Source organism: Xiphophorus maculatus, chromosome 5 (assembly GCF_002775205.1).
Source record: "Xiphophorus maculatus strain JP 163 A chromosome 5, X_maculatus-5.0-male, whole genome shotgun sequence".
In the NCBI taxonomy this organism is placed as follows: Eukaryota; Metazoa; Chordata; class Actinopteri; order Cyprinodontiformes; family Poeciliidae; genus Xiphophorus; species Xiphophorus maculatus.
Genome location: NC_036447.1, coordinates 31426837 through 31448875, shown reverse-complemented (window position 1 = coordinate 31448875; position 22039 = coordinate 31426837). Strand labels below are relative to the sequence as shown.

The window sequence follows — 22039 nt, the reverse complement described above, 5'->3', positions numbered from 1 at the left end:
TCATCTCACCTGCCCAGACAGTCACCTCATCATGCTCCGCCTTTACGTGATGAGAAGTCCAATGGCATCGGTCATATCTCCTCCAATCATCAGGCTTCGCTTCCTTCATAAAGTCTGGCGTCCTCTCTACACCTGCTCCTTGGTCGAGCTTCAACCCACCTCCATCCCTTCTCCACCTTCAACTCTCGAATTCTTCAGTACCTTTGACATCCTCTCCATCACCAGTGTCCGGATAGACATCTCTAATCCTCCTCCTCTCTGAAAGCAGTTACCAGCACCACTTTTTCTGCCGGGGATCTGAGTGCCAAAGATTATTTGTCAAATAATCTTTCTAATGCCTACTGTCTCTGTGTGAATCTTTTCAGGTTGAAATGTTTTTATGATGTGAAGCTCTTTGACTACTTTGTTGCTGAAATGTGCTATATAAATAAACTTGACTTGACCTGCCTCTATAAATATGTCCTCTGAAATTCTGTTGAGAAAAAAAACCCTTTGAGTCATCCTGGGTTAATGCCTACATGTGCACTGTGTGTTGTAAATGTGCTCTCCCCGATCAGACTGGAGGATTACAACTCCAGGTTTATTTTAGATCCCTGAGCCTGACAGTAATAAGACGTTTTTCTCCTTTACCTCCTCTGAGGCCACGCTCATCCCATGAGGCATGCAGCGCCACGCCCTCTGTGCCGCTCAGATATAAAATGCCAGGATGTTTTTATTCTCAGGTAGATGAGCACTGGCTGATCCCAACACGGATGCACTAGCTGCCAACTGAGCCCTGCATGGCTGAGGATGTTTCAAGGTTTCCTGCTTTCTTCAGTGAGCTGGTTTCCTCCTTGGTGCCCTCTTTCTTTTTCCACCAGCAGTTTTACAGCAAATCTGAGCTTCTGTCCTACTTGCTTTTGTGTGTTGCCAAAATGCCGTTCATTCCACAAGTTTCAATCACACGCTCTGAGATGACTGGAGATGCATCGTCTAGAAGCAGTAGAGCCACGACAAAAGTTGCAAGAGAAGGCAAAGGGAGTTCAGTCAAGGAGAGACTAGCTTTAAATTTGAAACAACTGGGCAGAAAGAGTCAGCCAAAGACCACAGCCAGAAGAATTTCTTCAGGGGAGCTGCAGACAAACAAAAGAGATCGATTGTTGCAGTCGTCTCAAACTGATAGCCCTCTTACATCAAGCTCAGGGAAGTCTCTTTCAAAGATGGAGAAGCTCAACCTTGTGAACCAAAGCTCGAAAAAGATTGAATCGGTGGTAAAGACCAGATCTAGGAATAACGAGGAGGCGCATTTTACTCTAACACTCACACCTGAAGCTGTTCTGCTGCTGCAGCGGAGAAACAGCGAGAGATACCATCGTTCTGCTGCCAGAAATGCTGCAGGTGGTTTTGGTGCTTCTGGAAGCACCACTGATTCTAGAAGACGGAGGCAGCAGTCAGTACCTCAGAGGAACAGCAGAGCAGCCGGTAAGAACAATCCTGATGCTCCACTGGGAGATATAAGCTCAATTGTAAAAATCTCCCTCCTTAATGAGAAACACAAGTATGACGATGTGGAGTATGAGGTCGTGGAGGACTTGGGCGTTGATGAGCGGGTGGTACTGAAGTGCACCGAATGGCTGCGTGGGTTGGAGAACACACCCGTAACTGTGGCAAAGACCTTAAACAGGACTGTGAGCAGTTTGAAAAGTTTCTAAAGGGGAATTTAAATAGAGGTCTTCAAATCTACAAATCATCTCTGTGTTGATAAATGTCTGTTAAATGTTTTTTTTTTTCTTTACTTTTTGCACATATGTAACATATTTAATTTACCGGATGCAAAATTTTATGTCTGTTTGAAATTAACATCCTGTGGCAGAGGTCAGCAACCTGTACAATCCAAGAGATATTTTTGCTTTCAAACAATAGAACAGTAAAAACATTTGTACAGCCTCAGTAGACATTATAGTATCAAATTGTAAAAATACATGGCATCTAAACATACTTACACATAATTACATAAATAATTTTAAAAACTATGTTTGACAGTAACAAGAAGGAATTAATTTACTTGAACCATTGTTGTCTCTTCCTGTAATATATCTCTAATTAAAACATTGATCATTTCTGGATTTATTTTGATAAAGCTCTAAGGACCCTAAGAGAAGGCAATGGTTGCTTACTTCTGTCCTATTGGTTGCCTGGAAACTGGGCTGAAATTAAGTTATGACTTTAAAATTGTAGCAGGTTCTTGGAATAAAAGTTGTGGGTTATTGAGGTATGTTATTGCATATATTGCAGGTTTTTGACCTTAGCAGAAATATGGCATTATGACTAGAAAGGCCTTTTCCATGGAAACCAAATAATTTGCTGTAAATACTTGATACCTTCTGTGTTTATATGAGCCAGTTACCACTACAAGCCACAGTTCTCTGAGAAAATAATCAGACAAAATGTATGTACAGTGTAGTTTGTAATTAATCAGGTCATTTTTCTATTTATTTAGTTATTTTGTTGTAAAGTGCTTTGTAAACAAAATAAAATCTATCCTTCACAATGATATGTCTTTGGTGTCATCATACAAAGCAGCTGTTAGTTTGAATATCTTTTTTCTTTGCTTTTAATTGAGATACTCTCAATCAAATTCAGCTTCAAATGCCTTTACTTGTTTTCTCCCCATGACGTTTACCAATGCCAGCTGATCAAGTTGATTCATGCACCTCTTGTGATGTCAGTGACTTAAATATACACAATGGAAAAAGTTTTTTTTTCACCGCACCATTGTATTGTGTAAAATTCATTCTCCATTGCCCCTCTGCATTTTTTCTGACAATGTAAATAAATAATAATAAAAAAAGACTGATTCAAAGATAAGTGTTAGGGTCAACAATGCTCTCAAAGGGGTGCTGTGGTGTCCTTAGTCCTAGATGTGGCTGTCGCAGGTTTGATTCCTGACCTGGTGACCTTTGCCTTATGTCTTCCTCCTTCTCTCATTACCCACTTTCCTGTCAATTCACTATCAAATAAAGACAACTAGAGCCAATGAAACCTTAAAAAAATGCTCTCAAAAGTAGTGGAGGAGTAAAGGCAAAAGAAAATGTCTAGTTTTTGTACAGCTTGGACAAAAAAGTCAAGTGAAGATATTATGTGTAAATCAATACAAACAGCATAAACATTTTTGCATTTAATAACAGTATAAATATAATGACAGGTTTCAAGCAGAGATTTCAGACAAGGCAAAGAGAAAAAGATAATTATTGTAATTATTTAAAGTTTAAATAAATTGCAACTGTTATGTTGCTCTCTTTTCTCCTTACTCCAGAATTTGCAATTAGGAATTTCAAAATACAGACCTCAATATTTCATGGAGTAGAATCTTGGAAAGAAGATTCCACATGATTAATAAATCTAGGAAGTCACAAAAATGCAGTGATGTTTTCTTTTCAAATGAAAGTTTCAGAATAAACATTAAAATAAACATGTCCATATTTCATTGAATAGACTGTAGATGTATTCACAAATAGAGCTGCACCAATTATGAAAAGTGGATAGTCATTCTTTCAAAATAAAGCTTAGGCAATCCTTTAAAAAATAACGGGTTTCAGTATTTCATTGTTTAGAATAGATTATTAAAAACGAAGGTCACAAAGTTAATTGAGCCAGTGACGAAAAAGAGATTAAATAAATTCATACAATGTCTTCCACATAAAAATTACCCAAGAACTTCAATCAGGTATGAAAAGATGTTCTATGTATGCCAAAAAAAAAAAAAAAAAAAAAATATTTTTAAATCATTTTCCAGATAAGTTCCAGCTGAAAATAGATTTCAATCATCCAAACATTTCCAAACAAGCCAGACAAAAAAATATTCATTATGCTTTTGGGCATAGTGAATGTTTGTCAATTTTTTTTAGGAATGTTTCTAGTATTTTAATGTTTCTAGTATTTTAAAACATGAAATGTTTTTTCAAGACAGCGGAAGTTATTCAATCACAGTCATATTCTGATTTTAAAGACATTTAAAGAACATTCAAACTTTCTCAAAAGGTTTTTGTGAGTATATATGCAAATAATACCATTTTTAAATCTGTTCTGTGTGAATTCAAGTTTTCATGGGATCTCAAAGCCTGAAGCAAGTTCTAAGAAACCAATACAGTTTGTTTGTACCACGTGTTTCACTAAAATTTGCAAATAGCTCATCACATGGATTTCCAAACTATTATTTTAAAGAGCATTATGCAGTTTTCATATTAAAAAGAAAAGCAGGGAAAGTGGATTATGCACATATTTCCTTCTTTGCTGCTAATGTTAGCTCACTCCCTGTAATCAGCTTTGTGAGGAATTAGATGCTGGCTTGCCTCTTGTCAGACACTCCCTTGTTCCCCTATCAGGTGTGCTAAGCATCAGCTTATCAGCCAAAGAGTCAAATGTTACAACACGTGTGTTTGATGTGAGTGCGTCACTCAGTGTGAGATACCACGTGAGCTGTTAAACAAATGTTGTTGTTTTTTTTCCTTTCCAAATCTTTAACAACTAAAGACAAAAGAAAGAAATACATTATAAAATAAACTTAAAACATTTTTCTCTATCTGGTAAAATACCCAATAAACATAAGCGAACAGACAGGTTGGCATCACTTCCATCGGTTGATTCGCAGCAGCTGCACATAAGCCAGCGTCATGCAGACAGTAATGATTCCCAGCAGAGCCACCTGGTTCTGCCAGAAGCCCCACACAGAGTAGTCAATGTCCATGCTTTTCAGAAATACCTCTCCTGGGATTCTGCAGCACAGGGAAGATAATATTGTTTTCACTGAGAGGATGTTACTGTGGGATGCAATCGAACCATTGCATTCACACTCACATGGTATTGTTGCTGTAGAAAGTCTGGCCTTTCATCTCGTTGATGTATACAGCCTAGGAAAGAAAAACAGCTTTTTTTTGTTTAGTATCTTTATTGCATACGGTTAAAGTGTGATTTTTCACATTTTCAGAAATTGTAACAACAAGCTTCAAAGTATATTGTTGTTATTTAGTGATATAGACCTACACAAAGTAATGCATCATTGTAAAGTGAAAGGAAATGGATGCATTTTTTAACTGCTGTATGCATCTGTCCTCAGCCCCCATTCCCATTTAGGAAGTTGCCTGATGAGTAAGTTGAGTGTGTCTGTGCATAGTTCACTTTCAGTCTCTGTTTAACTATAGACTGCCTGAAGTCTTGCAGAGTGTTTATGGATATCAGTGGTTCGGTGGAGAAAGTAGCTGTTCTGTAAATGGGAAGTTGGGGTTTCGATTCCAGTGTTCTCCCGTCATGTCACTGTGTCTGTGGGAAAGACACTTCACTCTAAGATATCCACAGATCTCTGTATCGCCGTAGGAAGGTGTGTGTTTGTGAGAGTGACTGGGTAAATGGAGCTCTACAATAAAGCTTTGAGTCGTCAACGTGAGCAGAAAAGTGGTTAGTCTTGTAAAGAAGAATGTTCTTTGTTCACAACATGTGAACAAGAAAAGAGCCCCTCCACGCTGCTAAGGCTAATCATCTGGCACCTTCATCCTGAACAATCTCCACTGTAAAACATAGTGGTGGCAGCTTCACACATCATATTCATTTGATTAAAAGTCTAGATAGATATCAAATTGATAATTTGGGGCAAGATTGTACATTTTTGTTTTGACTGAGTTTTTGAATGTCAGTATTTAAACTGGTAGCGATTCACTCTAAATGCTGTACTTGCAGGAAAACGTGATTCTACTAAGTATTGACTGGGTGGCTCGCTGCTATGCATACGCGGGACACACTTTTCAGATTTTCTATTTGTTAAAACAGTTTGAAACAATTTGTTTTTCTTATGCGTTACAGCTATGCATTATTTGGTGCTAGTCTAATACATTAAATCAATAAAATGCACCAAAGTCCATAGCTGTAACAAATGAAAAATGTCAAGGAGTAGGAATACTTTTGAAAAGCACTGTCTTACATTTAGTCCATAACTGAAAATACTGATCCATTTCAACCAAGACAACCAACTCAGCATGGAGTTGAGATTGACGAGAAAACCACCAAAGACCTACAACAGAAAAAGGACGAGATAAGATCAGGAGTGCCAAAGAAGAAAAATCAATCGTACTATGTTCAGAAATCAATGTTAATATGTATTCTGAACGTTTCAGTGCATATGTCATGGAATTTTACCATCATGAAGACAAACGGGAGGGCAATCAGGATGTTAGCCATTGCGAATGTAGATACGCTGGCGGAGACGAGGAAAGCGAGGCCGACTCCTGCCAAGCTGACCAGAGACATGGTCAGGGCAAAGCAGAGGAAGGCCACAAAAGCTGGGTTCAACCCTGAAAACGGACAAGAGCAGGTAAACAGGCAGGTTCTGCTACAAGCCAAACAGAATTTTAGAAATGGCAGCAAAACGTGATTAGATCTATTTATTGTAAAGAACTACACCTAAGTATCTTATCTCATATAAAAAAATATTTTATCTTACCCTGGTTCAAAATGAACAGTTAATTGCATTTTTGTGTAGTCATATGAAATGTATGGATGACTCTGTGACAGAGTCCAGATGAAGTCATACAAAATGAAATTTGCAAACTGATTGCAGTCACAGAGGGACATGTGCCTACATCACTCTTCTTGTGTTAATGGGGGTTACATTGACAGAAAGGTGCCTGCAACAAACAGGTTCATATCTATTCTGTTCAACACAATGTGAGAAGTTTAGATGCAGTGAAAAGATCTCAAGACATTCAAGATTGTTCAGCAGATCCTGGAGCATGTCCCTCTGAGGACTGTTTCAGAGTTCCCACCAGCGCAGGGCTGAACGTTTTGAAAGCAGGTGAGTGAGGGTGTGAGATGATCCATGAACAGAGGCTTTTAGCACACCGGCCTCTAAAAGGAAAGTGTCATGTTCTGTGTTGTCTGTGTATTTATTTATTGTTTTCTGTGTCCTTGAGTCTCTTCGTTGTCCTGTCCTCCCCTTGATTGTTCCCAGGTGTGTCTCGTTTCTGTGATTACCCTCCCGTGTATTTAATGCCACCTGTGTGTCTGCGTCGCTGTCGGATCCTTGTCGTTTGTTCGCGTCATACTGTCTAGCTGTCGTCTCATTGTGGCGTCTAGTCCCTTCGTGTAACCGGTTGCTACCGGCGTCGAGCCCTGGCTTCCGCTCGGCTGTGCTGCCCCGTGTTTGTGGACTGTTTGGATTTTATGTTCATTAAATCATCATCATTCATCTACCTGGTTCCATCTGCGTCCACCTCACCACCAACACTGCACCAATTCTTGACAGAAAGACAACAAAGAAACCACCTCTCTGCTAGACAGACACTTAAAGGACAAACTGAAATTCTCCAGGAGCAGTAGGAAGAGTCAACAGATGACTGGTGAAATGTAAATTCTCCAATGATCTCTTCTTCTATTCTTTTAGACACCTGGAAAATCATTTTGTTTGAAGAAAAGAATATGAACTCTGCTAAAAGTTTTGAACAAGAAGGATCTACAGTAAAACACTGAGTACTTTGATCATTTTCTAACAAAAAGTTTTTTTTAAAAATAAACATAAATGCTAAAACAACAGCACAAAACATTTGGTAAAATGTTTTGCTATGACTGTGAATCCATATAAATAAGGATTTAAATGTAGAATAAAACAACTACATTCAATAACCCTAAACATTTAATTTAAAACTCAAAGTTTCAAATTTGAGCCTTTGTCTATTCTAAATAACTTGCAGAAGTAAATTTTTAACATGAATTCTTACTCTAAATATTCACGATTTCAAGAATGTGAAAAGATTAATAACTGGTGTATGTACTCGGTGTGTATGCGTGCTCAGATGTGAATACGTTACCCATCATGTAGTAGGCGATGGCTGAAAACACAAAGATGGGGATGATGCGGTTGGGGATGAGATCAGCAAAGATCTTGGACAGGAAGTAGACAGAGGTTCTGTAATATCCACTGGAGTTCTCATGACTGTAGATTAATAATAATAATAAAAATAAATATAAAATAAATTAAAGAGTTTTGATTAAAATGACCTAAATCCTATTTTATGACATCTTTTCCAAGTCTTTTGTAAACTAAAGTGTGAGTTTGTTTATGTTTTTAGCTTGTTTTGTCAATGAATGAAAATGTTAACGATAATAAAATTGTTTGCAGATGTGGTAACAAGACAGCATATTTTACAAAATTATTGATTGAATGAATGGAATCTTCATTCTTAGCATTATAAACAACAAAAGTCTGAAGAAAAAAAAATAAAAAGAACAACTAAAAATAAAATGAAACCTTCATTCTCAGTTGGAAAAGGAGCAGGAAGAAGATAATGCTCATCAAATCCTGCCCCATGTGACTCACCCAGAATACACACATTATGCATTTCAGTCTAGAATATTACAGACACACCACTGTTGCCCTGGAGAATATCACTGGACAGCATCAACTAATTGTGTGGCAAAAAAAAGAAACAAAAGCTACAAATAATATCCCTAAGCATTACTAAGACATAGCAGGTTTATTTTGAAGAACATGTTTTCATGCTGTGGCTTCAGTGGGAAACCAGACTGAGGAGAAAATTATACCCTGATCTCAATGTCCTGAAACAATTCACATTAAACATTTTATTGCTGCTTACATGAAGATTGCTCTTTCGTTGATAAAGAGTTCGACAGCAGAAAGATTCCCAAACACCATGTTTATGATGAGGAAGAAGAATGCTCCACTCCTGATTAACGAGAGAGATAAAAAAAAACTTAACACTGACACATCACTTCAACATGATGGTTTATTATTTATTCAATTAAATGTTTAATTTTCTACTATGTGTTCATAATCTTTAAACTATGCAATTTTACTTCATAAACCTGTGAGGCATTATCTCAATTTGATTCTTTCCTGTTTATTTATTTACTACCAATGCCCAAAACATTCAAGAAACTTATTTCATAGTCACAATAAAATTAATATAAAACCCTGCCATGTTTATTTTCATACCATGCAAGTTAAAATGGATCCTTCAGAAGTTCAGGTTGCACATTGTTTATACCTGTTCTGCAAACCCTCTGGCAGAGTCTGAGGCATCTGGTAGTAAATAAGTCCCACCAGAATGGCAAAAAATATATTGAGAGCCAGCTGGGCGTACGAGGTCTGCGGATTCCTGAGAAGGTTCAGCACTGTTCTTCCACACACCACACGCATCTGTCTCACACACACAACAGCGTTATCTTTTTATGGCCATGACTGGGTTCAATCAGCAGATAAGCAATCACAATCATATAACAGGTAAATGACCTGTCCTTGTTTGTGTCATAACTCTGTTTTCATAACATCTTAATTGATCTGAACAGAACATCTGTCAATCATTAGACTGAGGTTGTGGGTCTTTTGAATAAAACAAAAAGAAAGATCCTGTTGTGCATCGGTGAATTTCTCAAACACAGATCTGCTGACCTGATAGAGGAAGGATGTGTTGTAGTTGGCTGCCTCTTCTTTTCTGTTGTCCATATCAGTAATGCTCTCGTTCATCTGATCCAGTTCCTGCATTACGTTCTGGTACAGGCCAGACTCACGATACTCCATCGCCAACCAGTTCTTGCCCTCCTCTTAGAAATTAAAGAAATGAGTGCCAAGTTAAAGACAAATATATACATACATCCTTTAATTTACAAGAAATGTCTTATTTGGCACACTTCCTGTACATATATTTACATATACATTCTGTTCTGCATTTTGAATCCTTGCAAGGACTGCTCTAAGCTGCTTTTTATATTGACAGCATTTCATATTTTATTCTTATTTTATCTTGTCTACATTGCTACTCAGTGGTGGATGTTGTGTGTCTTGTCTCTATGCTGCTGTAACTGCGAAATAATTTCCCTGCTGGGATGAATAAAGTAATTCTATTCTATTCTATTATTTAGAGTCATTTTATCTTTTGCAAGAGTCCTCGTACGAAAACACAACACCAATGCTAAATACAATGGCGAGCTATTAACAAGATAGAAGACGTATAGAAAATATTAAAAATTATACATGTCCAAAAAAACTCATTTAATGAGGCAATCAGGAGCAGAGACACAGTCCTATTAAAGTCGGAGTACCCGGAGAGAACCCATGCATACACAGAGAGAACATACAAACTCCATGCAGAAAGACCCCAGGCCGGGAATCGAACGCAGGACGTTCTTGCTGCAAGGCAACAGCTCTACCACTGTGCATAAACTAGTGTTTTATGAACTGATCAACTCACATGATTTGCAATGATTTGTCCTTGTTTTTGTACCTATAGAAAACATGGGGACATTGATATATCCAATACTAGTGCATGCATTTAAAGTTAAAAACTGTTCCATATGCTCTGGACTAATCTTCACCTCACATAATTAGTCTAAGCATTTTTCAGGAGATTATCAATATTGTCTGCAGAAGGTTAAGATGTGACGAGACTCGTGTGACAGCCACATAGAGAAATAAGGAATCCATATGTGATTTGTGTTTTAATCTCTGTGCCACCACCGCACCCCAACTTTTAACATTTTATAACACAAAAACACAGTGGGGCAACTGGTGGTTTAAAATACAGTAATTAGTTTGATTTGCCTATTTTCTTGCTCACAATTGCATATGATTTGAGCATAATATGACTTTGCTGTTTGGAATAAATTACCTGCAGTCTGTGATTGCTTTTTGCATGTTGCCTCCCCGTTCGTGATATCCAGGAAGAAATCAGCAGGGTTGTTAAAAGGCTCAATTTGATACCCTGTCCAAAAACAAGGCAGGGTTTTTAAATTACATGATATTCTTGTGCAACTTTGTTTTTTTTGCGCAGCTTGTTTGTGTTTATGTTACATACCAATGTCTGTAAAATATTCCAGGGCATGGTCTGCTGCCCCTGCGTACACAATCTCTCCTTTATGCATCAGAGTGAGGTGGTCAAACTGCTTGAAGATGGAGTAGCGTGGTTGGTGGATGGAGAAGATTACAGTTTTACCTCTTCTGGACAGTCTGAAGTGTTGCCACAAAATCAAAACAGGAGACGTATGGACATTTGCTTTGTAGCAGGTACAAATAGCAGAAAATGGTTTCTGCACTTTAGCATATTTCTACATGCTGCTTCAGAGTCTCATTGGTTTTATAGCATAAGAGGATGTGTTATAACTGGGTCATACTTGTGCAGCAGACCGGTGATGCAGTTTGCAGTGTTGGAATCCAGCCCTGTTGTTGGCTCGTCCAGAAACAACAGAGAGGGAGAAGTTATGAGCTCCATCCCGATGCTGCACCTTTTCCTCTCCCCTCCTGACACGCCTCGCAGGAACTCAGTTCCTATCTGTGTTCATAGGTACACACACATGCACATGCACACACTCAAAAACTGTCAGTAGATAAGGAGCAACATAAAATGTTTCCGTGATCTTTATTTTTTCATTTTTTGTCAAACTTGAACTTATTTGGATTTTATGTGTCAGACTAACACAAAGTATGACAAAATTATGTAAAGGATGAAAATGAACTGTATTTTAAAAATAAACATCTGAAAATGAAGCTAGAATTGTATTCAGACCACCTGAATACAAATATATTATACCCACACCACCTGCTACAGCTACAGGTGGTGTGGGTATGTTTTTTTTTACCAGATTAGCAAATCTAGAGACTCAAATTTGACTCATTCCATGCAAGATCAGCTCAAGCTCAGCTAGATTGGATGGCATCTGAAAATCTTTGGCAATATTTGAAAATTGATAATGAATTATATTTAGTTGTATGCCACTCCATAACTGGTGCATAACATGTTTTAAATGTTTCCTACTTGAGCACAACATCATTAGCAGGTTTCAGCAGATATTGGTGCTTAATGAGCTAATGAAATGCTGTAAGGTGAAACTCCTAAGTGTTTGGTCTTATGCTGCCACTGACATGTTTAGATCCAACATTGTCTTCTGTCTACACCAACTTCTCTATTTCTGCAAAAGAACACCATCCCCACAGCATGATACTGCCATCATGTTTCATGGGATGGAAAATGCCAGCTGGACTTAAAACAGTTTGCAGTAAACTTGAGGTTTGTTGAAACGTTTTAGCTAACTTTTAAGCCTGTGTTTTCACACGTCAATTGCTCATTTCCATAACTAAAAATCTGTTAGTTTACAAAGCTGCAAATGATGAAGTACCACGTAAACTCTGGAGCATTAGAATGGTCATATTAGCAACATGTGAGTTTCTCAGCCAGTGCACATCTCAAAAAAAAAAGGTCAAAGGGAGACAAAATTAATGCACAAATGTAGAACTGGATTCAACTTCTCTACAGAAGTTCTCAAAACTTCTCAAACTGAATACAATGGTTTGGTCATTAGCAGGAATTTTCCAGAGTTTGACCATTTGCTGAAAAGTTAATTTGGCCATTTAATTTGGATCGATAATTTTTCAACTAAAGAGTTTTAACATTTTCAAATAAGATTCATAGCACCCTTAGAAGTGCTTTCCAAAGCAATACAAATTGTGTTGTTTTTACGTAACAATTTTAGCATGATTCCATTGTATTGAAAAATGAATAAAGGTCACTGACACGCAGAACTGATCAAAGTACTGTTACTAGATAGCTAAACAACTTTTGCAAGAGCTGTATTCTGGTTTCATGGCCTCATTAAAAATCACAAATCATAGACCAATCATGTTAAATGCCAAACAACACCTAGGTTAGGAAGTGCCTAAGAACATTGTTTATCCACTCATGAAGATATGTGACTTCTGGCAGTTTGTTATACCACTCTGCATAAATCATTTCATTCCTATTAAAGCCTTCAGGGAGCAATAAGATGTTGAAGTATTATTTCAAATGCTAATTTAAAGTGAGCTACATGTTGCAAAATCTGCTTGTGCATAGAGCTCAGTACCTTAGTGTTAGCACAGTCCACAAGGCCCAGGTCTTGCAGGATGGAGTTCACTCTTTCCTGTTTATCAGCAGAGGAGTAATGCTTTGGGTTGAGACGCAGGTTGGCACTGAAGAGGAGGTTCTCCCTCACACTTAGAGTGCCCATCAGGATGTCATCCTAAAACAAAATAAAAAAGATAAAGTAGGAAAACAAGCGTTATTAGGTAGGGAACTTTGCAAGTGTCTTTTCCTACCTGTACCACATAAGCAGAGCTGAGCCTGAGTTCAGAAGTGACAGCTTTGCCGTTCACTCGGACTGTTCCTTGGCGCAGTCCAGCTGGATCTTTTCTACCTGCTATCACATCTAGAAGTCTGTGCACAGAACATAAAACTTATTTTTAGAATTCATGCTCAACTGAAATACATTTGTACCAATGTACTTGAATGAAAACGTCTTACGATGTTTTACCACTTCCTGTGGCTCCCATTATAGCATTCATCCCTGGTCTCATGATGCCACTACAAAAACATATGCAAGTTCTACTTTTTTAAAGTATACACCTTAACGTACACTTTATTGATATTATTACAATTTCACAGACAACAATCAGAAAATATTTGGTGATATTACCTAGTTTTATATAATACATATGAATGTAACCCAACCATTTTACCCCTTCCTTGAAAATATTTAACACATCAAGTGAAGAGAAATAGAATATAATATATTTTTAGCTCATTTAAAAAAAAAAATGGCTTGATAATCTACAGTATGTTTAAATATTAGATAATTTTGTGATGATTTCTACTTTTTGTATTTCTTAGAAAAAAATATATTTCAGGCCAATAAATCAATAAAAATGAGCAACATAGAGCTTTTGTTATTTATTTTATAGATAGGAATAAAAAGAGCACTATAATCAACAATGTATAATGTTATCACTGTATTATAATATAATATAATATAATATAATATAATATAATATAATATAATATAATATAATATAATATAATATAATATAATATAATATAATATTATTTTCCTCTGCTTCTCGCCCGTAGACCACTGGAAATATAGGCACCAGCCCCCCCTGACTAAATGGGATAAGGGTGTAAGAAAATGGAAGGATGGATGGATAGTATAATTTTCATATAATTTCCTACTTGCTCTGAATCTGTTTTAGATTTGAGTGTAGAAACCTGACTGACAGCAATGAATGTTGTTGGATTTAACCTGGACCTCATTTTACATGCATTTATTATACATGTCCTAAGGATATTTGTTGTGATTTAAACTAGATGAAATAAACAAGATATACAGTAAAACCAGCAAGCAGGCAATAATAAATATGAAAAAATATATAAAAATGTAAAAACAAGGATAAATTCAAATACATGAGTGACGGTGCTATTAGATTGTAAATGGACATTCTCAAATGTTAAGAATCTGGTCTTACCTTACATCTTTGAGGATATGTTTTTCAGGACCTATCTTTCGGCAGAACTTCTTCTCTTGAACACAATAATGCAGCCTGGTGAAAGTAACAGTCGGCCCAGGTTCCTGGAAGCAAGTTTCAATATCAGAAACTGCCTGCTCGCCCTTGGTCATCTTCACACTCTGCAAAGTTATCAGACAAATATGAAGGAAAAGTGCAAAATGTAGACTTAGGTTTGAAAAAGCAGCTGAAGACCAGTCTGATGCAGAAACTCATGCAGGTCATGCAAGTGTTACTTAGAGAGACTTTTGGACTTCCCCTTTCTTCAGCCTATAAATCTGAGGCCAAACAGGGACATGGCATCGAACTTTTCCCTCTGCATCTCAACAGTAATTAAACCCAGAAGGCAATAAAGGCTGTTAGTAAAACAGTTAACGATTACAATTCACAGTGACTGTACCTGGCTGTCTGCAGCTTAACTAGAAAAGCCTTTCTAACGCATTAAGATATTTTATTGATGATAGAAACATAGTGGATAATCATAATTGAAGCTGTTTGCAAAAATGCAAAGTGCCGTTATGAATAAAACATAATTAAAACAAAATATAAAAATTAGCATAGTAAACATTAAACAAGAACAAAGAAACAAAACTGGAGTTGGTTGAAAAAAGACCAGCATGTTTGGACAGAATATGACAGATAACGATCTGTGGCCATTACTGGTCAAAGGTTTCTTGTATTATAATGTATAATAATGTATTGTAAAGGTATGTGCAATTTTTTAAAAGTTTTCTATATGTACATTTGATTTGTGATAATTTAAAACATTGTGATTTTTTGTGATAGAAAAATCTAATGTACACGTGAAGTGATAAGGATAATCATAACTTTCAAAATGTTTTTAAAAAAGGAAAAGCCTGACAGGCTTTTGTATCCAGCCCCCTTTACACCCTAATTAATTCCTAATTTATTACAATTGTTGGTGACTTTTCAAAAATATTTTCAAAATGGATATTTAACAAGTCATATAAGAAATTACTTATTCATTTATCTCCATCCATCACTCGATAGAGTGGCATGGAGGGCAACACAGAGACAAACAACCATGCACACACACACACACACACACCCACACACGCACGCACACACACACACACACACACCTACACACACACACACACACACACACACACACACACCCACGCACACACCCACACACACACACACACACACACTCACACCTAGGGAGAATTTAGAGAGACCAATTAACCTGACAGTCATGTTTTTGGACTGTGGAAGGAAGCCAGAGTACCTGGAGAGAACCCACGCAGAGGGAGAACATGCAAACTCAATGCAGAAAGATCCCGGGCCCGGAATCGTACCCAGGACCTTCTTGCTGTAAGGCAACAGTGTTACCAACTGCACTAGTGTGCAGTCCTCATTTATCTCCAATGATGATTCATTTTCTATACATTGATATAAACATTTTTTTTATAATTTATGAAATATTATCTCTCCAATTAGTAAAGTGAGTACTTGAATTAACTCTTGTGAAACAGTTGGTTGGCAAAACATTTTCGAAGTGAAATATTAAACAGATGTTATTTTAGAATACTGATGTAAACTTTGAATAATGTTTTCCATATTAACTGCCTATTTATAGATCATTGCTCTAATAATAAAAGCATGAATTCACTTGGATTTGTTTTTAACTTGAAGTCATTTAAGAACTTATTTTCGGTTTTACTGAAATTATGTCATATCTGTAGTTATCTGATAACTTGTTCATTACTGGACTTTGGCATTTAAAGCCTTTGTGTCCTGAATTTTAGTGGTTAGGGTGCCCTCTATCGTACAAAATGCTGATTGGCAGGTTATATGGCTTCTCTTGAGCAAGATCAACTTTGTTTTTCTCTGACCTTTTCGTGTTTTGTCAGTATCCAATCAGAATTCGTCGTAAGCAAAAAAGACCCGCCCGTACCACCCAATTCAGCCAATCGACTTTCAGTACAGTGAGAAATGGGAGGAGCTATTTTCAGAAATTCTAAGGTGTTGTCATCCGCTTTCTTGGGTTTGGTGTTCAACGTTGGGTAGATAATATTGACAATGCGGCTCTAACAGCATTACAATTCCTTGGTTTCTGTAGGTGGTGGAGGGGTGTATTATCTATTTCTCTGATACAACGTCAAAGAGAGATAGCTAAGTCATCCATAAGTCCTAGAAAACTCCACTTTGAAGAGAAAGCTAACCTGTTAGCTATGGAGGAGAGGAAGGAAGAGGGAGAAGCTGAAATCCAAGAACACGGCCCCGAGCACTGGTTCTCAAAATGGGAACGGCAGTGCCTGGCAGAAGCTGAACAGGACAATCCTAATGAAGAGGAAAGGGAGCAAAGTCAACAGAAACTGTGGCACCTCTTTCAGAACTCTGCTACCGCCGTCGCACAGCTTTACAAAGGTGGGCTTCACACTTACCGAAGTTCTGCTTTGGAGCTAATGCTAATCAAAGCTAATCCTAACGGTGTCTTTTGGCTGATAGACACAAAGGGTGCTCTTAATACTAATCGCGGTATCAAATGAATTTTAACATAATATGCTTTCATTGTTGTTTTGTAGCAATGTATTAGGTTGTCTCCCTAAATGAAGTTTAACCGTCAATATTCTGTGGTAATGTTCTCAATATCGTGACCCTGAGGATGACTGAACAGCTGCTAAGGCTAGCCGCTAACAGCCGGTCACCGTGTCAGACCGTCAGACAGCCTCGATAAAATGTGTATCACAGTGACCTCGGCTGGCAGAGCTCCTAAGCGTAACGATTCTAATCCAATCATGTTTTATGTAAAAACAACGTTTAACTTGGAATTTCTAAGGCGTTCGGTCTCTCAGTTCGGACAAATGTTTTAGTCTTCGCGTCAAGTTATCTAGATTGTCAAAATGGCGATACTCAGGGAGAGGGTTGAAAACAACAGCTGTGTTGACGCTCAAATGCTAAGAAAATTGTTGCAGGTTAGGCGGTGGATATTTGTCAGTTGTGACAGAGAGAGGGATTATTCTAAGCGACCAAAATGCAAACCTCCAAACAGTGCAATCAGGTTGTCTAATGACCCCCTTGTTATTCATTGCTACCACAAAATGGCGAAGGGATTAACATAAATGTTTCCGTATTTTAAGTTTATGTACATGTGAAAGTTGTGTTTCTGTCTGGATTAACTGTCAGGTTTCCCGCACAAGTGACAAATAAAGGAATCATTGAAGTAGGTATCTTAGTATAATTTTCTTGGTAGTATGATTTGAAAGAGTATTAAAAATGCTCATATCAAGATTGTGAGTTCAGATAAAAAATAAAGACATCAACATAATTTAAAACAAAAGTTTCTGCAGTAATTTATGTCCCTGAATTAAACAGATTAAAAGCTATGGCCAAAGACAGAATATTCACCACAAAAGTTAAGTTATATATCTTTATGAAACTTAGTTTAATTCTGTAAATGACTCTAGAAAAAGCAAAATAAATGGATGTGAAAACAATTTCTTGCCCAGATGTGATGAGAATTTGTTTGAAAATAATTTTTCTATAAGAATTTTGAATACAACCTCACTCTTTCATCACCTATTTGACCTCGATGTATGAATGTGTTTGTGTTGTGATTAGAAAAGTGTGTTCTCTCGTATCAAATTAATGACATTTGTCTAGAAGAGCATGAAAATATTACATAGCAGACTTTTTTTAAACAGGTCTGTCCACTTTCTGATAAATGAATCATGGTTTTAATTGCCCAAAATCTTATGAAAATTTCAGTTGTGTCCCAAACTAGACTGAAATTGAGACAAAACAAAATTCTGTTTATTAATAATTGTCAAAACGTTATCCCACAAAATTCTTTTTAAAAGACCTTAATTCCAAATCCAAAAACCTAAAACGCAGGCACCTGAATGTCAAATGTCAAAGTTGATTTGATAAGTTTTTTTATGTACCTATTTACATTTATTTATTTTTTATCTCTTCCAAAATTGGTTTGATAGTTTGATTATTTTGTATTGAACAAATCTTCTGGATGAAGTGCTCAACACAACATCTAATTGCACTTTTCTGTAACATTGTTTTAAGGTTCCCATTTGACTCCTGCATTATTATATTACATCTTGATTTTTATGGTACAAAATGTTCCACACGTAGAATTTGAGTTTAAAAATCAGATGAAACTGATTATAAAGTCTGTACATATTTTGTTTATCCATCTCATAGAATAGGCAAGGACATTTTTTTGCATAGCACATTTCACCAGCAGGGCAATTCAGTGTGCGCCAGGTAAAAACAATATGGAGGTGCGGTGGTGCTTAGCAGTGGCTCTTAATTTTGCATGTTGACATGCTCCTTGTCAAGTGGTGAAGTCAATTGAAGCTTGTTATCTTTTGTTGTGACTACATGGTGGAAGGACTTTTAAGTATAAGGTTACGGACTTCTATTAAGGGTGAAGGGCTTCCTGAGGCAGATGCGTTCCTTTTTACAATTGAAAACATGGGCCAGAAAAGTTTGAAATTAATTATGTAACATCAGTCCTGTACAAGAATGACAACAGAATTCTGGCAAGCTGTACACAATATGTTTAGAAAGTAGAGATTTAATTGATGTCATATAAAAGTACTTAAAAATAATTTTTAATATTTTAATGGTAAAACCAAACCTCTCTGGGACATCATCTGTTAAAGGGGCAGTGTTATGTAAAATTGACTTTTTTGGGCTTTACATGATGTTATATTGTTATTCTCTCATCAAAGACATACCTCGAGTGTTGCCTTGATTTTTCTTTTTCATGCATGTTTCATAAATCACTTAATCTCTATGGCAACCATTCAGTTGTGCAAAACACTTGGGTGGACCTAGCCCCGCCTTTAAGACGCAGCCCTCCCTTGTAACTCCCTCACTGAGCTCCTTCAGACAGCAGCAATTAGCAAACCCCTGGTGGATCTGCTGAACCCATTATAGGTGCTACTTCTCTGTGTAACTCTGGTAAAAAGGTTGTTAAAGCGTTAATAAAGGAGCCATGTTGTGATGACTACCTGATGGAAGAGTTTCAGAAAGAGCAGGAGTTTTTAAAGAGACAGAGGACCAATTTCACTGCATTCTTCTTGAAGAGTAATTATTTGTTGCCGTTTCAGGAATATATATCAGAAAATGGGTCTTTGTTTTTTTGAATGTTGATCTTCAGAACCCTTGATATTTTTTGAAAGAAGTACAAGCAGTAAGTCAGTGACTTGAATTAAAACTCAAGCCAATCATGCTTCTATATTTTCATTTTGTTTCTCAGGGCAGTTGGATTTTACTTTCCCTAGATGATAATTGTAATATCTGGATTTGAGGGAAGGGGAAAAGAAAAATCAGCATAAGATACTTGGTGACTCTTTTGAAATGCTCTTCACAGATCGCGTGTGCCAGCAGCAAGGTCTGTCCCTCTGGGTGCCCTTCCAGAATGCAGCCACAGCTGTCACTAACTTGTACAAAGGCAAGTAACAAATGTCTTCTTTTTTAAATTGCCCATCTTGTGTATCATGCCCAGATTTAATAAAGCAGCAACCGTTTTGTTCCATTAGAGAGTGTGGAGGCCCACCAGCGGAGCTACGACCTGGGTGTTCATTTAGGTCACCAGCGAAGGAATAAGGAGGTGATTGCATGGGTTAAAAAGCGACGAAGAACTATTAGACGAGAAGATCTCATCAGCTTCCTCTGTGGTAAAGTTCCACCTCTGCGGACAGCCCGCGCACCGCCTATAGTTGCTATGGTGTCTGCAAGTCGGCCATCACCTCCAGAGACAGACAGCTCTGTGGAAGCAGATCTGCAGCCTTTCAGAGAGGCTATAGCCCTGCATGGTGAGCGAAAATGTCACGCTCAGTGGGAAACTGTTGCAGTATGAAGTCATGTAGAGTTCTGTCTGACATTATTGTATATATTTATTTTTCCAGGTCTGAGTGGTGCTATGGCTAGCATTTCTGTGCGCTCCGGTCCTCCAGGTTCCCCGACACACCCTGCCCAGTCTCTCAGTCGACGTAGGAATGGTCTCCACGACATGGACCTGAACACCTTCATAGCTGAGGAGATGGCGCTTCATTTAGATTCTGCCGCCACTCGTAAACGAGGCTCTACACCCCACAGTGACGTCATCACAGACTCACCCACTCATAAACGGAACAGAATGCTGTGAACTGAACGTCGAATCCTCAGCTGTCCTCTCCTTGGTGGCCGGTCGGACAGATGATGAGGACTGATGCCTTGGCTGACCATCAAACTCTTCCTCTTTAGTTGCAATGTTACGAATAAAGAAAAGCTTGGATATTATCAGTCTGCATATTTATCTCCTTCCTTATTTTTCCACCCCATTTTCTTTTTTTGTAAGAATTGTCACTCATTTGCTCCATTGTAAAGTTCATTTTATGATTTGTTTTGCCCTCAGTATTCTGATACAAGCACTCATTGCTCCTTATATCGTTAAAGTGCAGAATGTTGCATTTGAATATCTCTCGTTGTGCTTATTTTTTCTCTAGATCAGATGAACCCAATTTATGCCTTCTGTTTTCAGCTTGCATCCAACCTCTTCCTGATTCATACTCTTTTCTGCAGTGCAGGTCAGCATCGGGGGTCTTCAGGAGGCTGAACTGCTGCTGCTGTTTGGCTTGACCTGAAAACGCCACACAGATTTTACTCTGCTGCTGTTTTGTGTTAGCCTATTTGACAGCAGAACTGCCACTCTTACTGTATCGTATGTGTCTCTGCCTTTAAGAAAGCTGCTAGAGTATCTGGTTGTGGTGCAACAGTGAGCGTGTGTGCGCACTTGTTTCCTCTGTTATTGGCAACACCCTACTGTTTACTCTTCATTTACTTACTGAAACAAGGGTTTACTGCAGCACATCGGGTGAATTCATACAAACCAGTGGGCTGATGGGATTGATGTGTTCTTAACAAAACATTATTTGACAAAATCCCCTCATTCTGTGTTATTAGCAGTTCTACACATTAACTGCACTACCATCCATCAACAGAAATGGCCATTCAGAGTTTTTAATTCCATGTGGATGCATCTTGGTTCTTGTTGAATTACAAACAGTAACAGTGGTCAAGACTTGCATTTGACTTGCTTAATGTTTACACTTAACCCATAGATAGATCATAGTATTGTCATTATTTTTTGTTCCTTAATTTTCATGATGTGGAACACTTTCACACTCGTGATTTCAGCTTTAAACCTAGAAGGGGCCGGTGGCTGTGAGATTATATTTTGTTTAGCCAGCTCATGGAATAATGGCTGTGTTAGTTTGGCAAAAACGCTTGTTTTTTGCTGATTTCACACGCTGTTTTGTGATACAATCTTGTGTAAGCATGTAAATATGTAGGTGCAGCTATGTGGTACATATTGTAAAAAGAAGTGCTAATCCATTGGGAAGTCCTTGTACAATGATTCTAAAATAAAAGAGAATACAAGTGTTTTTGCTTGTCTATTTTATTATTTTTTTTATCCATGCAAGATAGACTTTGAAATTAATTTATTAATCTTTTTTCTCAGAAAAGGCACAAAGAGAAACTGGCTACAAAAGTGTTTGCAGCTTTTCTTCAATTACATTAGTTTTTAACTAATACCTTCTTTATAAACGTGGCTACTTTATTTCCCGGTTACTCTAAGCAAGAACGTTTAAATAAGTTTGATCACTAGAGAGTTGTACAAAAGAAGTTGTAAACTGTAGTTCAGCTTTTTAACAC

General features: G+C 37.5%; 2 protein-coding genes across 3 annotated transcripts; one reads left to right on the top strand and one right to left on the bottom strand.

Moving 5' to 3' along the window:
* Window positions 1-3144: 3144 nt before the first annotated feature.
* On the bottom strand, window positions 3145-14643 carry LOC102229443 (ATP-binding cassette sub-family G member 2-like). 2 transcript variants are annotated; one of them, XM_005813896.2, is made up of 15 exons: window positions 14315-14643; window positions 13317-13376; window positions 13112-13229; window positions 12880-13035; window positions 11155-11312; window positions 10839-10990; window positions 10653-10745; window positions 9437-9588; window positions 9033-9184; window positions 8622-8711; window positions 7836-7960; window positions 6169-6323; window positions 5954-6043; window positions 4837-4889; window positions 3145-4754 (listed from the first exon to the last, which is right to left on the bottom strand). In XM_005813896.2, exons 1-15 carry the CDS (start codon window positions 14464-14466, stop codon window positions 4607-4609), a joined length of 1854 nt encoding a protein of 617 aa, XP_005813953.1. In that variant the 5' UTR covers window positions 14467-14643; the 3' UTR covers window positions 3145-4606. The 2 variants fall into 2 exon arrangements, with proteins under 2 accessions (XP_005813953.1, XP_023188827.1); XM_023333059.1 differs by having other exon boundaries at window positions 13327-13376; window positions 14315-14331.
* Window positions 14644-16328: 1685 nt separating this feature from the next.
* On the top strand, window positions 16329-21768 carry LOC102228244 (UPF0472 protein C16orf72 homolog). The gene is made up of 4 exons (XM_005813891.3): window positions 16329-16747; window positions 19713-19793; window positions 19882-20157; window positions 20251-21768. Exons 1-4 carry the CDS (start codon window positions 16552-16554, stop codon window positions 20487-20489), a joined length of 792 nt encoding a protein of 263 aa, XP_005813948.1. The 5' UTR covers window positions 16329-16551; the 3' UTR covers window positions 20490-21768.
* Window positions 21769-22039: the final 271 nt, after the last annotated feature.